The 16,230-nt window shown below is 38.7% G+C and overlaps 1 protein-coding gene across 6 annotated transcripts in view; it reads right to left on the bottom strand.

Moving 5' to 3' along the window:
- Positions 1-16,230, bottom strand: part of MEI4 (meiotic double-stranded break formation protein 4) — a 129,392-nt gene that overhangs the window by 67,116 nt on the left and 46,046 nt on the right. The window contains exon 3 of one of the 6 annotated variants that reach the window (XM_072926599.1): positions 1,513-6,560. The exons of the other annotated variants lie outside the window; for them this stretch is intronic. Coding sequence (XP_072782700.1) covers positions 1,513-1,549 — 37 coding nt within the window. The 5' untranslated portion in view covers positions 1,550-6,560. The remainder of the gene's footprint in view (positions 1-1,512; positions 6,561-16,230) is intronic. 6 annotated transcript variants of the gene reach the window in all.

Raw genomic sequence — 16,230 nt, 5'->3', positions numbered from 1 at the left:
ACCTAAAGGGTATTACAAGAAAGCTGGAGAGGGACTTCTACAAGGGCAAAACAAGAGGGAATGAATTTAAACTGAAAGAGGGCAGATTTAGATATTAGGAAGAAATTCTTTATTGTGTGGGTGATAAGACATTGGAACAGATTGCCTGGAGAAGCTGTGGATGCAAGTCTTGGTTTTAGCTGGGACATTTTCTTCTCAGTAGCTGGTACAAAGCTGTGGGTTTTAGATTTAGTATGAGAATGACGTTGACAACATCCTGAAGTTTTGATGATGCTATGTAGTGTTTACCCTAAGTCAAAGACTTTATAATGTCTCATGCTCTGCTACTGAGGAGCTGCACTGAAAGCTGGGAGGTGAGCAAGGCCAGGACAGGTGACCCAACCTGGCCAAAGGAATATTGGGATCTCTGTTCAGAAATGGGTTGAGCATTGGTTATCAGGAGCTGAGCAACCATGTTCATCACTTGTTTCTCTTTTACTCTCTCTGGGTTCTTTTACTCTCTCTTCCTTTCAACAATTTTTCTTATTAATCATGTTCTTAGCATACTTAGTATCATAATTATATAATATTTTTATTTCAATTATTAGATTATTCTTATCTCAACCCATTAGGTTTACCTTTTCTCTATGATTATCCCTGCTGGGGTGGGGGGACTGAAGAAAAGGCTGTTGGTATTTAGTTGTCAACTGGGGTTCAAGACCAGGATGGATGGGATTTTGAGCAACCTGGTCTAGTGGAAGCTGTCCCTGTCCATGGCAGGAGGGTTGACCTAGATGATCTTTAAGGACCTAGAACTCCAGGCCATTCAGTGATTAATACAAAATTAATCATTAGTTTCTTCCGTCAGTCAGTGAGAGAAATGCAAGTTTCAAGCCCTATGATTTCTGAATTCCTAAGGTCAGAGTGATCAGAAACTATAATTTCAATTCACTGACATTGGAAATAATCAGGTAAAAATATTCGTAACTCGGATAATTTTTTTATACTCTATTTTATCTGCATATTCACACAACCTTTTTTTTTTTTTTAACAGGAGCACTAAACATTAATTGAATCCCAGCATCCATCCAACGAAACTTCACAATAGTGTTTTTCTTTGTGACTTTGGTGAAATGGACAGGAAAAAACTTCAGATTTGTAACTAGTAGAGACAAGTAATTAATAACTGATTCTTTATTATTAATAACCAAAGCAGTGTAACTTTCATGCAAAGGCTCCCATTTCCTCATAAACTCAACCTTTCCTCAGGAAACCACTCTGATCACCTGAGGCTGCCCGCGTAAGGCCTCCCCACGGAGACAAGGCAGGTGGCCCAGAGGAACCAGCTGGTTGTTCCAGGGGAATCAGGAGAAGCGGGGGCTGTCCGAGGCAGCCTTGGCACATGAGGGATGTCCCCAAGGGCCACTGCAGCCGCGGGTTGGGCGCATCTCCCGGGCCGGCGCTGCCCTCTCGGAGCCCGCCCGCCTCGCCCAGAGCCTCCCGGGGCCCCGGCGGCCTCGCGCCCCGACCCACCTGCAGCAGCGCCGCTGCGGCCGCGCCCCGGCTCCATGGCCCGGGGCCGGGCCGGCACCTCTGCGGGCAGGCACAGCCCCGGCCCGCCGCGGGCCCTGCGCTCCCGCTCCTGTTGATCCGAACCGAACTCGGCTCCGCCCTGCGGGAGTAGGCAGAGCCCGCGGACCGGCGGGCCTCGCTTCCCGCCGCCGGGGCTGGGATGGGAGGGAAGCGCCAAGGCCAGCTGGATGCAAAGGCCGCCTCATCGGGAAGGTGATGGAAGAGGGGAGCCGTGGAACTCCGCAGGACACATCTGAAGGCCCCTGGTGCTTCCGCCAGAGAAGGAAGGGAGTGGAGCTGTGGGCAGGATTTTTGGGAGCATGGCCTGCCCGTCTCTGCCCTGGAGTCTGGCCGCACGCTGGGCCTGCTCAGGGTCCGGGTGGCAGAGCTCAACATCAGTCACCTGGATCACCTGAAACCGCCCCCCACGCTTTTACACCTCCTAGTGCTATCAGTTCCATGAAGGTCTCTCAAAGTGTTTCACTGATTAACTTACTACTCTTCAAACTTTTCTTACCTAAAACATAGCCACATACTAGCCACTGTGCAGAAAATTAACTCTATCCCAGCCAAAACCAGCGCAATGTCTTAAGAGGAAATGGGATAATGAAACTTTAACAGTGCATTGGAATTAGAAGCTGCCTTTTAGTGGAAACTCTGTGAGCCAAGCTCACCAGTTAAGAAATTATCTTTGTATGAAAAATTACTTTCTCTACGCAAACTGTGCTTAAAAGGCTGTGATAAGCCTTCTTGGCCAGAAATTGAGTATATAGAGGCATAGAATCAGAATAATTTTGGCTGGAAAAACCTTTAAGATCATTGATTCCGGCCATTAACTCAGCACTTCCGAGTCCACCTCTCAATCATGTCATTCAGTGCCACATCTACACGTCTTGTAAATACTTTCTGGGATAGTGACTCCACCACTTCCTTGAGCAGCCTGTTCTAATGCTTGACAGCCCAAAGAAATTTTATCTTGGTTGAGGAAGCTGAGGAGGGAGGACGGGAGAGATAAAAAATGAGTAATGAAGTAAGATGCATTAGGTGCAGTTAGGCTTATCACAATACATCCGGTTTTTAAGTAGAAGGTGGTCAATCTTTCTGAACACAGAAGTATTCAGATGTGACAAACAATATATGCTTTTGTAACCCTCATTCCCATTTCTTGGAAAATCTAAGCAGCATTATTTTTATAGTGGAAAATTTCTGAGCTATTGCACTTTTTTTTTTTTTTTTAATTTTGAAAGATTTGCCTTCCAAACTACAGAAAATGGTTAAAACACTGTAGCTTTCATTTTAGACTTCAAATTATAAAAATGAATTAGATGGAATAAGTTAGAGAGCATTTTCATTCTGACAGCACTACTTATTTCTCAGTGAAACTCAAGGGAAAAAAAAACAAAACATTCTCCAATCTTCTATAACTGACATAGCAGGATCTACCCTGTCATTTTCTGTGCATCTTTTGTGCATGTAAGTAATGCAGATGCATTGCAAACTGGACACTTATTATGTAGATTGGAACATCCATGTTTTCATTTAATCTTTTCAGCTGTGACTGAAATAAAAGACTCAGAGACATCAGTGCCTTTACCTGCAAATCTGTCACCTGTATGCAGAGAGCTGAATCTAAAAAGTAGAATTAGGCAGGGGCAACATTATTACTTCGTAAAAAAAAAAAAGTGGCTTTGCTTTTTCTGAGAGTACCAGTTCTGCTTGCAATTACAGATTTATTGAGAGGCATCTAAAAATACTGAGGCCTTCAACCATTAGGCAGCTGCCTGGAGAAATGTTTTTCACTTTATTGTTTTGTACTTAAACTACATTAAAAAAAAAAAAGAAGAGCTGTATAAACTCAGTTTTAGATGCACAGTTCCCATTCTTATATTTTTTTAATTTGGAGCTAGTAGTAGTTAGAAGGAATGTTTCTTAAACTTGCAAGTTGAAGTAACTTGCAAAGTGACTGTGCATCACTTTCAGAATACCAACCAATGTACAACTTACTACAGTTTTTCGGTTTGCTTTTAAAATAAGTTGAAGCATCCGAATATCTTCAAGGTGGAAGAAAGCTGGAAGAATCCTCACCATTAACAGAGCATCTCTAACAACTTTTTTATTCTTATTTCATCTGAAAGCAGCAAAATTTGGGAAAAATCAGCTGCAGAATCACTGAGATGTGTGTTCCTGTTCTATTGAATAATACTTTTCAAAAATAATGTGTAAAACTTACATTGACTTTATTCAGTGAGTATTCCCAGTAATTACATAGAATCATAGAACCATTAAGGTTGGAAAAGACCTTTGACTGATCAGCATCCTGTTAATTAGACCATGGCACTGAGTGCCAAATCCAGTTATTTCTTGAACACCTCCAAGGATAGTGACTCCACCACCTCCCTAGGCAGTGCATTCCAATGCTTGACCAACTTTTCAGTGAAGAGTTTCTTTGTGACATCCAGGCAGCATAATCGAACATACTTTTTTATAAATTAACAATGTCTGTGTGCACATGTGTTGGTGTATGGTGCAAACTCATATTGTATCCAATAAATAAATAATAAGCTATCCAAACATGGGGTGATTAGCACTTACGTAATCTCAAGTGAGACAACAGTGAAATGAAGCTTCAGTTTGAAATAAGCAGTTTGTAGTTTGTGAAGGAAGATGATTGTACTGGTTGCACATAAATTATTTTGGTTTTTTATGAACTTTCTTTTGATCTCAAGAACAGTCAAAGGATATCTTTGTGCCAAAATGTCATACAAAATAATTAGCTGCTTTTGTTCTTAATTAAACGTAAACACAGTGAGGTGTTTAATCAACTAGAGGTCATGAGTTCACAGTATTTAACCATCCACATGCTGAATGATTTCAAACAACTGAGTGGTCAACTAAAAGCAAAGCCAAAAAACACAGGCTTCAATTGGTTGTTAAGTGGATTACATTACTGTCAAACAGGCATGCCCTGCTCTTAGTGGATGGTTACAGTATCAGCAACTATTTGAGCATGGAAGAATATATTTTCATTTGGAGAACTACAGGCTGTTAGAATTTATACAACATCTTTATATTTTAATGCATGTCTTTTTGCCTGAGAACTGGAAGTGTCTGAAAACATATGAAATGTGCTGTCTCAACTATCATAGCTGCAATTTTGTTTAACTGAGATGGGGCAAGAGATACAGTGTTTTTAAAAAGCATGTGAAAATCATGAGCAGGAACATCAAAATCTTCTCATTTGACCCTTTTTTTAAAAATGTATTTCAGTGCTATATTTAATCTAAAAAAAAATGGCATCATGATTCTTCATTACTCAGCATCAAACTGTTCAAAACAGATTATAATGTGTTTTTGATGGCTCTATTTCCTATGTAATTCTGATGGAACCAGTATGGTTCAAGCAGTCCCTTTGAGCATAATCTGCAATTCTAAACAAATCATCTGATCCAGGATGTTCAGTGAGTTATGCAATGACATGTTTTTTTTCTGTTCAGAAACAAAGCATTATCATCAGGAAAAAAAGATCACATTTCAGAGTCTCATGCCATGAAAACCTTGTTCTATAAAAACAGTATAAAAAGTTAGACATGATATAAGGAGAACAGGGAAACTAAAAAACTAGTTACCATTTATAGGCATCATACCATCACTTATGAATAGATACTTTATAGTGTTTTATCATTACTTACATAAAATTAATGAAAACAGATTCCATTCCTTTCTATACTGTATATCCTAAGGAAAGATAAAACCTTTCTCTCAAAGAATTTCACTGTCTGGAAATGAGCACTGAAAGATTCTCACTCCACTAGGTAATAAAAACAATAAAAGCGTGTTAGCAAGCAGTCAGAATGATACATAAAAATTAACGTGACAATATAGCAGATAATTTTCTGCATTTAAATTTCATCATTTATCTAAGGGTAACAAAACAGTATTGCGAGACCTTCCTTGTATGCATCAACAGATGTCTGAGAAGAAAGAAAAATTAAAGTAAGAACATATAAGGAGTTTTCATTTAATTTAGTACTTTTTATTGCAGTTCCACAAGGTTTTCTTCATGAAGTTCTTAAAACGGCAAAGAGGTAAACAAGTAATTGCTAGGATATAGCTGTCCTAGGATATAAAAAATACAGGTAACACTTCTATACACAGAACTTTAACCAAACAATATATGAGCAGTCCTTGCTAACTACCTCATAATATAGAAAACTGAATGCATTAAAATATCCACATGATTGTGATTGAATCCTGAGACATTTTGATTAGAGTTCCTCTGCAACATTCCTCTTGCAGAAGATTAGCACCTCCTGCAAGCATGAGGTGTCAGCTGAATCGTGGGTTACAATGTCAGGTTTTTTGTGTTGATTCAGCTGGATCAGGCATAAGTTTCGATGAAGTGAGTTTCATTTCCTGGAACGTACTGACTTAATCACACTTCACACACTAGAAAAGCCAGGTGCCCACTTAAGACACAGTGGTTGTGCTATTGCTTCTAGCACCTTGCCTGTCTAACCCAGAGTAAATTTTTTTCTTCAGGTAGTTTGCACCTTGTTTCCCAAAGGGGCGTTGCACCCAGCAATCACAGTGGTGTCAAGGAAGAGATTTGTCTCGATACCTTTTGACAAAAATGCTCTACTTTGGGTGAAATTAAATACTCTTTAGGCTACAGGGAGCTTTAATATGGTGAAAGAGTAATTAACAGGCAGGAAGATGAGGGCTCCGATTTTGATTCCCTGCTCCAGATAGCATTTCTATTTCATTAGAGACAACTGAAATTTGCCCTGTTTTCAGATAAGAAATCAAATTACCTTCATGTGAGGGGTTACATATGATACCATATGACAATGCAAATGTGGTACTTCAAGACATGGTTTAAAGTTGGGCTTGGCAGTGTTGGGTGACAGGTTGGTCTCAATGATCCATCCTAGAGGTCTTTTCCAGTGATTCCAAATGATTCTATGATCCTGTGCTGTCTCATCCAAAGAGTCATTCCTTTGATGGAAGAGCTGTAATAGCAATATTGTCTTAATGATTGTCTTAGTTGAAGTGGGACATAGGACTGACTAGACACCTTCTAGAAGTTCTTCCAAACCAAACTAAACCAAACCAAACTCAGTATTCTGCTCTGACATTCTTCATGAGCCTGAAGACAGACTGTAACCTGGTGAATTGTGTTACAAGGTGAAAGAGGTGGGCTTTAACACTGACACAGAAGTGAAAGGTGTTTGGGTGTGCCAGCCCTCTGACTACTGAGTTATTGGACAGAAACTGGTTAGTGTAGCTATTATCTGTATTTTGTAAAAATTTTAGTATTCCAGATGCAAAACCACAGGAGAGGTTTTGGAGGTTGCTTGCTATATATGGAGATACATCTGATCTACACTGGAGGAAATAGCATGTGGTCTCGTAGTCTGACACACAGGTAAGACTTTTGATTAATGCAAGAATCTCTCCCGTGGCACCTGCCTTTGCCAGTGTCATCCCTCCCAGGATGTTTGGCAGTAATGCTGAGAAGTCCTCTACTAAAAAAATGCACAATCTTTGCACTGCATAGCAACGTGGAAGCTGTTTTAAGGACCTGTGCTATATTGTGGCACTATCATGGTCATGTGCTGGCATGTTAGGCTAGGTGCACACATAGGTAGTGCGCAATAAATCTATTTTTACAGACTGTGCAGTCCAGTTTAGTATTCAAAGTTATGTTAATGACTTTCCTCTAAACAACCATGCTGTACTGCTCTTGTAGGCGAAGAGAGGGAGTGCCATCTGCTCAGCCATGCAAATTGTTACCATTTCATTCACTTAAAATGAGTTTTGTCAGTTTGCTCTAATTGTAAATATGTCCAACTGAATTTAACAAGCTTAAACCATCAATTCATTCATTTTTCCTAGTGCAAAATGTAGGCTTCAGGTTAATTTTAAAAATGTAGATTCTTGAAGCCCAGAATTCCTTGTATCTGGCAACTGTGTAAAGAAGATTGGAGAAGGAAAAAACACTCCTCAGAAAAACTTAAATATTTTAGACTAGAAAAAGGAATTTCTGATGTAAATGCTGTATAAATAGAATAGGTCATTTATAGATATATCCATGTACAAATATATATAAACATACATGCTTTTAGACAGATAGATAGGTACAGAAGTGACAAGGTAACCAGGTTGTGGTTAAGAGGCAAAGAAAGTATATGAATAGTTTCAACTGTATCAACAGGCTTCCTAAGATTTCCATTACGTTAAACTTTCCTTCCCTCAGAAAAATCCCTACACATATCCTGGGTCAGTGGTTACTCAGCTTTACAGCTGAAGGGCTGTAGATAATTCTGACAGATCAAGGTAGCTGTAATCAATATTGTATCTGCTTTGAAACTCAACCTGTGCTTCCTGTGGCTCCAGGCACTCATCAGGGAAGGGCCATGGACCAACATAAATCCTTTCTCCCAGCAGCTGGGCTGTTGCTTCAGAGAAGAAGAGCATCTCTTGCAGCATGAGAGGGTCACATTACCATGGTTCCCATGCTCGATATAAAATAGTGGTGGCATACAAATGTGAGCACCAGTAGGTACAAATGAAGATGCCATTAAAAAGTTGCATGATGTGACTCAAGTGATACAATTTAAAATTCAAATCAGTCTGTACAAGTTATGTCCTCATGCAGCTGTCCAGAAATCTGAAAGTCCATATGTGGGACTCAGGTTGCACATTAGAATTAGAAAGATTGGACTGTGCATATTTTAAGGGGAGAAAATTGCATGTTCCCATAAGTTGCTGCAAATAGCCATTCCATAGGAGGTCTTAAGAGGTAATCAGCCATCTGCTAAAATATCTGTTGTCTTTAATCATGTTTCTGCTGAATGAGTAGAAAACATAAAAAAAAAAAGTATTAAAAAAAAACCCCAAAAAAACCCCAAAATAAAATCCCCCATTCCCCCAAAAAACCCCACAAAACCAAACCAAAACCAGGATTGCTAAGCCATGGCTAAGCCATGTAATTAAGAAGAAAACAAGTGATAAAAAGGAATTGGCTGCAATAAAAGTGAACCTAAATTTTATTACATATGTAATTTTGGGACTAGACATAGCTGTCATGCCTTACAACAACATAAAACCCCTATTAAAAGGGAAGGACACTTCATTTAAATCTGTAGGAACTACTGTATAAGTGTAGTTTATAAAATTAACTAAATTCACTTCTAACTGAATTCTATTGAGTTTAATTCTAACTAAATTCTAGACTTTTGTTGAAATAATTCACTGTTTGATCTTTCAGTTATGCACAATAAATGCACAGTTCTTCATTTCAACTGTGATATCCATTTGCTCTCTAAGCTTGATTGACTCTATAACTTCTTGTCTCAAGAATTTAGGAAACAATGAAAGCAGCAACTCAGCAGAGTGAAATTCTTATGTAGGTTGCTTGGATAATTCATATCTGAGAATAAGGAAATATGAGGTCTGTGGAGTACATGTGATACTTGATATATAATTTCCTTAAGGTCTGTAAGAAAATTAAATTGAAGTTTAATCAGAAGTTTTGCTCTGCACTGATCTGTGAGAACCTAAGGTGAAATTGGATGAAGAAATGTATTTATGGAGATGATCCTCTTGTATTCCCATGCACCTTGCATTTGGAGAGGAGTTGTTTTCCAAGTCCATAGTTTTTATTTCTTCTTCAACTCTAATATTTTATTTATGCTTTATTCCCATATCTGACATACAGATAATGTTTAGGAATACATTGAGAGTCATGCACATATGAATATCATTCTCTCAAGAGAAAATGTGTCTGTCAAATAAATATGCAATGTGGCGCATTTGTGACCAGGGCAGGCAGTTCTAAGATGCATGACTTTATTATTTCAAAACCAGATTCCTTCAAACATGCCATAGGCAGATATATGTCAAGATAAAAGCTACAAGAGTTGGAGTGTAAAAGGGCAACCTAAACATTTTCCAAAGTATTCAGAAATCTGTTTGTTTGTATTCCATACCTCAGAACTAGCCAGACTGGATTTTTACTACACTTTGATAATAATTTATAGTTGGGTAATGAACAAATATGAACAATATTAGCACAACAGATCATGTTCTTAAACCTCTGTATGTCATAATAGAAATTAAATATCTTCTCAACCAGAATTGTGCCCACTGCAAGTGAGGTTCTATTTAAAAAATTATTTTCCTCTTGTTTTCCTCATTTGAAATATTCATCTATGTAGCCCTCAGAACACTATTCCTTGCTATTAAATGTCTTCAGACATTTAAATGCTTCAGCTTTTAAATGCTTCAGACTGTCCAGAGTTTTTGAAGTTCTGTCAAAATTTAAAGAAACCTGTGCTGCCACTGGCATTTCTTCATATGCTAAGAAACACTCTCTTCCTCATAAGGAATTACTTCTACACTTGTTTTCAGGGCTAAAAGTTGTTCTGCCAATATTCATGAAGATGAACTCGTCCTTGCTACTTACATTTTATTTGTGGGAAGCAGATCAGATAGACTGCCTGAATGCTCTGAGAGTTCGTTCTGTTTAAAGTCAATACAGAGCCAAAGAGATGGTCCCAATGTCCCACAGATCATTCTTTAGACTGTCAATCAATATGTTTCACCTGGGTCTGTCTAACTAGTAAGTCAAGTAGCGAGTAACACCAAGGAGGGAAGCACACATTGGAAACATAATGAACACCTCAGTAAGTGAGACCAAGGGTCTATCTAGCCCAATTTTGTCTTTCATATAAGTGCAGTGGGAAAGGCTGATAGAATGTTTTTTAGCGTTTATTTGCTGGCATGTATTTTCTCCATTGTGTGCTGTTGCAGCTTGTAGACACTGTTGAGCTCTTCATTACTGCTGTAAATTACCATCCTTCATTCCTGGTCAGTATTTTTTTCTTGTACTGCATCCAACTCTGGGGAGCATAAGAAATACCTGGACCTATTGAAGCAAGCCCAGTGGTGGCCACCTCTAAAGATTAGAGGGATGAAGCACCTCTCCCATGAGGAAAGGCTAAAAGAATTGGGTTTATTCAGCCTGGAAAAGAGAACACCTTGAGGTGACCTAATTGCAGCCTTCCAGTACTCCAAGGGAGCATAAATAAAGACAGAGAGGGACTTTTTATAAGCGCTTGTGTTAATTGGACAAGGGGGAACAGATTCAAACTAAAAGAGAGTAGGTTTAGATGAGATATCAGGAGGAAGTTCTTTACTGTGAGGGTAGTGAGGCACTGGTACAGGTTGCCCAGGGAAGTTGAAGATGCTCCATCAAAGTCAAGTAGGATGGGGCTCTGAGAAACCTGGTCTAGTGAGTTGCAATCCCCCTGCTGTGCCTGCACATGGCAGGGGGGCTGGAACTAGATGATCTTTAAGGTCCCTTCCAATCCAAACTCTTCTACAATCTTATAATTCTATGGTCTGTCTGTTTTGCATGTATCTTTTTGGTAAGAATGTGCCATTGCTTCAATTTTATTGAACAGAGTAAGACAGGAGACCAACCACAGAATGAAGGAACTAAACTTTTGTCTCCAGCTTTTCTACTAGCACCCTATCTAATGAGGTCAGTTACCCTGTTTGATCCATGTGATTAAGAAAAATACTGATTAGCAACTAACTTGGACTTAAGTTTTGCCAATTTTTTTTTAACCTAGTTGCTTTCATAGATGCTCATTTATTTAGGCTTCTTTAGTGTGGTAATATTTGTTTCCAAGATCATCCACTAGGTTTTCTTGTCTGTTATGTTCAAAGAAAAAATGCAGTTTATACACATAGTCTTTACTAATATAAATAATGTTTTTTAACCATATCTCCTTCCAAGTGTTACTGATCATAGTCAAGATGATTTCAGCTAATTATCCACAGGAGATAAGTCACCTGATAACCATTGGACACTCCATTAGCAGAAAATACCAAACCCTTTTAAATTTAGATTTTAAGAGTAAGAAAGATAGTAGGATGAAAATGTTTTCAATAAAGCAAAATAGAGGAGTTCAATAAGGCCGGCAGAGAACTTGAAGCAACAAAGAATTTGGAGACATCAAAGAGCAGTTGATTTCTGTTAATTTGCCTTTCTCAAAAGTGGCTGTTTTCCATTTTTATTACCCTCAAAGCTCATCAACTAAATTTTACAGAGCTTTACTTCACTTTTTTGCTAGAGGACTTGTTTTGATTGGTTGAAACTATGCAAATTTTTTTTCTCCTTCTTTGGTGAAATGACAGCTCTAAGTCAGTCTGCAGCCATATACAATATCACTATTTATATTTTCCAAATATATATATATTTATGCCTCAGAGATGTTAATTCAGTTTTGAAAAACTGGGTGCTTAGATAAATTGGTTATTAATTGAGAAGGTTTTTACATGTATCCAAAGCACTATTCCTCAAACCTAAATTCATTGCACATTTCCAGGAAATTTATATTTTTCTAACAGAACTCACAAGATACTACATCATTTGTAAATGAAAGAGTTGCTATTGAGTACTGCGTCAAATGTCATCCCATACAGATTTTCTATGCTTTAATTATAGTTGCATGACTTTAATGCAGTTAGTTCACACCACAAAACTAAGAAAGCCCTTGTGAAATATCTAAGTAGCTCACAGAAACCTTGCAAAATCCTGCCAAATACGGGAAAATAAAAAAAATAATTCAATTTTCTTTGAACGAATTAAAATATTATGTACATTTTCTTGAAAATAAACCTTTATAATTAAAAAACTGACAAGTCCTTCACTATAAAATCATAAATGCCACTCAAATTGGACTTTGATAAGGACTTAGACAGTGAGATTTCAAAGGAAATAATGTCAAGGAAATACTGAGTTATTAATATCAGAAAATCGTGAACATTGGATTGCTAGGTGACTAAAGCATTTCAAACTAGAATGAAAAAATAGTAAAGCATGTATTTGTATTTTCAATTTAAAACAAAGAAACAATAAGATTATAAAATAATTTTGAGCCTCCACAAGACCTACAGGGTAATGTGTGCATTGGAAATTTTCACATCTTGTTCATTATTTCCCCTAGTTTGAGTCTTGATTTCTGGGATCACCTAGAAAGTAAATTTTCTTGCAGAATTTTTAGCACATAGAACAATACAGTGAATATTTCAAATAAAGAAAAAAAAATAAGCAGTCATGCTTTTGGTAGTGAGTTCTTTAATGTCTTAATTATAAATACTGCCAAAAAACATGTGACAAAAATTATAAGGGCAAATGCACCTTTGATTGTGAAAGATGCTAAAAATATTTGATAGTTGTGATCGTTGACCTGGGTTGGGTGCCAGGTGCCTTCCAAGACACCCTATTTTCTTCCCTCTGTGGCAGGATGCAAGGGGAGAAAATAAGCAGGAAAACTCATGATTCAAGGTATAGGCACTTAAATAAAGCAAAAACAAAGGCTGTACATGGAAGCAAAGGAAGACAAAAAGATTTCTTCTGTACTTCCCATCAGCAGGGGATATCCAGCCACTTCACATGTAGGGCTTTAGTGTGAACAGCAGTTGCTTTGCAAATGCCGTACTAATGAAGTCCCCTCCCTCTTTCCTCTCAGCCTTTATTGCTGAGCAGGTGTCCTGTGGTATGGATATCCCTTTGGCCACTTTGGGTTAGCTGTCCTGGATATGTCCCCTCCCAAGACCTTGCCCACCCACAATCTACTGGGTGCAGTAGGAGAGTCTTGGAGGGCCAGCACTGAGGCTCTGTTATCAACACTTTTCTAGATCCCCTACAATGCACAGCACTATGAGGGCTGCAATGGGGAAAACTAGTCCTGTCTCAGACACACCCAATACAGTAGCATCTCATTTTAAAGTATGTTTTTTGATCTGTTGAAACAGGTCATTGTCTTCTGATGTCTAATATTAAAATAAACCCCCAAAGCCTCATAAAAGAAGTGTTTTCTTGTTTAAATGGTCACTAATAATAACAACTGAAATTAACATCAAGAGTCTGAAACTGGATAGCAGTAACTGTAAAAACTTCTATAGAAACTGGAAACAAGAATTGTTGCAATTCCTTTTATTGTTTTCCTTTATGCCAAGTCTCTGCACAATATGTTTAAGCCCAAAAACATGCTACTCACATACAATTGAACTGATTATAAAATAATGATACACATTTTTAAGATCAAAGCAAGCATCCTTTCTTTTAAAAAATAAAAAAACTACTGAAATGACTTAAATGCAAACAGCCAGTGGGGTGACAAACAGCTGAACCTGCTTTTTTGATACCATTTTCTGGGAGGGTGATTTCCAGTCACTTCAGCTATGGGTCAGTGAATTATCTCATGTGCAAAGGAAGTAACTTACTTTAGATTACTTTAAATTACTTAAGAAATAAGTTGACCAGTATTTGCCATGGTCATTACTGGTTTGCACCAGTCTCACTGAGACTGAAATGTAATCCTGAAGGAGCACAATTGACACAGTGGTTTTGACTTCATTTGATTCATTGAGATATAACACTGTGAAAGGTACACAGATTTTCTGAAGACTGAGATAATGTGTCCCCTTAGGTGAATGTTTAGGAGGTTAAGATGTTGCTTGTGTTATCAGAAGATGAGCAGAATAGACTCTTTTTCAAGAAAGATTTCTCATTGGTTTGATTCCTCTCCTTTCACATACCCCTTAGAGCAATGGGACTTTGGGTTAGCACCTAGGAAACTGGTATGTTTCCTTCTGAGGTCAACAGAGGACCTGCTTCTTTCCAGCTCTTAGCTGGAAACTGTCAGGCTTCTGTTAGTTGCTGGGCCAAGCAAACAGACAGACCAGTGCACACTGTGTGTGCAAGTTGTTTCACGCAGTTTTGCACATACAACAAGTCTCAAACATCAGGCATCAGGGTTTGGACCCAGAAATGTTGGTTGGACCCATCTCTTGGATCCAGATGGAGGAAGTTTTAGGTCTCCTCAGTCACAGACTCACAGAATATGCTGACTTGGAAGGGACCCCCAAGGATCATTGAGTCCATCAATGATCTGCACAGCATCATCCCCAAGAGTCACACCTTGTGCCTGAGAGCACTGTCCAAATGCTTCTTAAACTCTCTCAGGCTTTGTGCTGTGATCACTTCCATGGTGAGCCTGTTCCAGTGCCCAACCATCCTCTGGGTGAAAAATCTTTTCCTAAAATCCAGCATAAATCTTCTCTGTCATAAATTCAGATCATTCCCTTGGGTCCTGTCACTCGTCACCACAGAGAAAAGATCAGTGCCTGCCCCTCCTCTTCCTCTCATGAGTAAGTTGTAACTGCAGTGAGGTCTTCCTTCAGTCTCTTCCAGGCTGAAAAGAACAAGTGCCCTCAGCTGCTCCACACACCGCTTCCCCTTAAGGCCCTTCACCATCTTTGTTGCTCTCCTTGGACACTCTTGAATAGGTTAACATCTTTTTTACATTGGGTTGTCCAAAACTGCCCCGAGGTGAGGCTGCCCCAGTGCAGAGCAGAGCAGGACAATCCCCTCCCTTGCCCAGCTGGTGATGCTGTGCTTGAGTTAACAAAAGTAAACTATTACTAGCCATCTTAATTAAATCCCCCTTCAAAAATTCCTTGCAAAATCTTTATGACAAGTAAGGATCAGCCAGGAATCTCCTGTGAATTTAAGAGAAGAGGAGAAGGAAAAATACAGAAATTTGAAAAGTAATGTGAAAATGGGGATGTTTTTACTGATACTTTGGAGGCAAGCCAAATTACTCATTTGGATTCCTACTTGCACAACTTATTTTGTCAATCTTCTTTTTATATTGCATAAGATAAGAGATTAATGGGAAAAATAAGGACACAGAAGAAAGTTTTAAAGTACTTAAGCTGACAAGTATCACAGATGTTGAGTTCGCAGGCAGTAAATCCCTCCTCCTGCAGTGGGCAAGTCTCTGCCTCCAAAGAGCTTTAGGAGAGTCATAGGATGCTTTGGATTCAGTAGGATCACTTTCACAGCTTTCTCTGACATAAGAGAACAGTAATGTGCATTAAATGTAAGCTTTGTTGCTGGATTGGATTAATTTTACTAGTGACATAAACTGAATTTAGACATAAAAACTGTTTAAAAGTTTGAGTTTCAAAGGTAAACTCTCGGGCCAAATTCTGGGGTTCCTGAAGTGCTAAAGATTCTGCCAGGTCTAGTTTAGAGTTTTTTATAGGCTGTAAAAGGCAAACTCTGAAGAAAATCTTCAAGATTTGATTCACTGTACCAGTTAATATGCCACATCAGTTCCTTTGGTACTGCATTCTTTATAAATGAAAGCTTTCAAATTGAAATCAAGTTTCTGGCAATTGCCTTTCTGAGGACAAACAAAAGAACCAATAAGGAGCTGTGCAAGAGCTTTTCAGGAAGTCATTTAGGAGCTTGAAATTCTGCTTGAGAGTTTTCCCTTTATTATTGAACTGATTGCTTCCTCCTTTGGTATCTGCTCCTCTGCCCTGCAAATGAAACATCCAGACCTGTCTTTCTGGGGAGAGTTGATGGATGAAACTGTTTCCTACTATGCACTGCTACCCAAGCTCTTTTTATCCCAAATGGATTTTGCATATGGGTGATTTTCGCTATACAAAGTAAGAAGTAAACAGAGAGTGATAGATATTGGCTTTCCATCATCTGATCTGTCAGCTGCTGTACATTAGGAAGTTATCTATGCCTTTAATTGTGAGTAGGAGAGGGATTTAGAGCTTGCAGGAGCGTAATTGTTTCACAGT

Source organism: Taeniopygia guttata, chromosome 3 (assembly GCF_048771995.1).
Source record: "Taeniopygia guttata chromosome 3, bTaeGut7.mat, whole genome shotgun sequence".
NCBI lineage: Eukaryota > Metazoa > Chordata > Aves > Passeriformes > Estrildidae > Taeniopygia > Taeniopygia guttata.
This window is presented reverse-complemented; position numbering and strand designations above follow the sequence as displayed.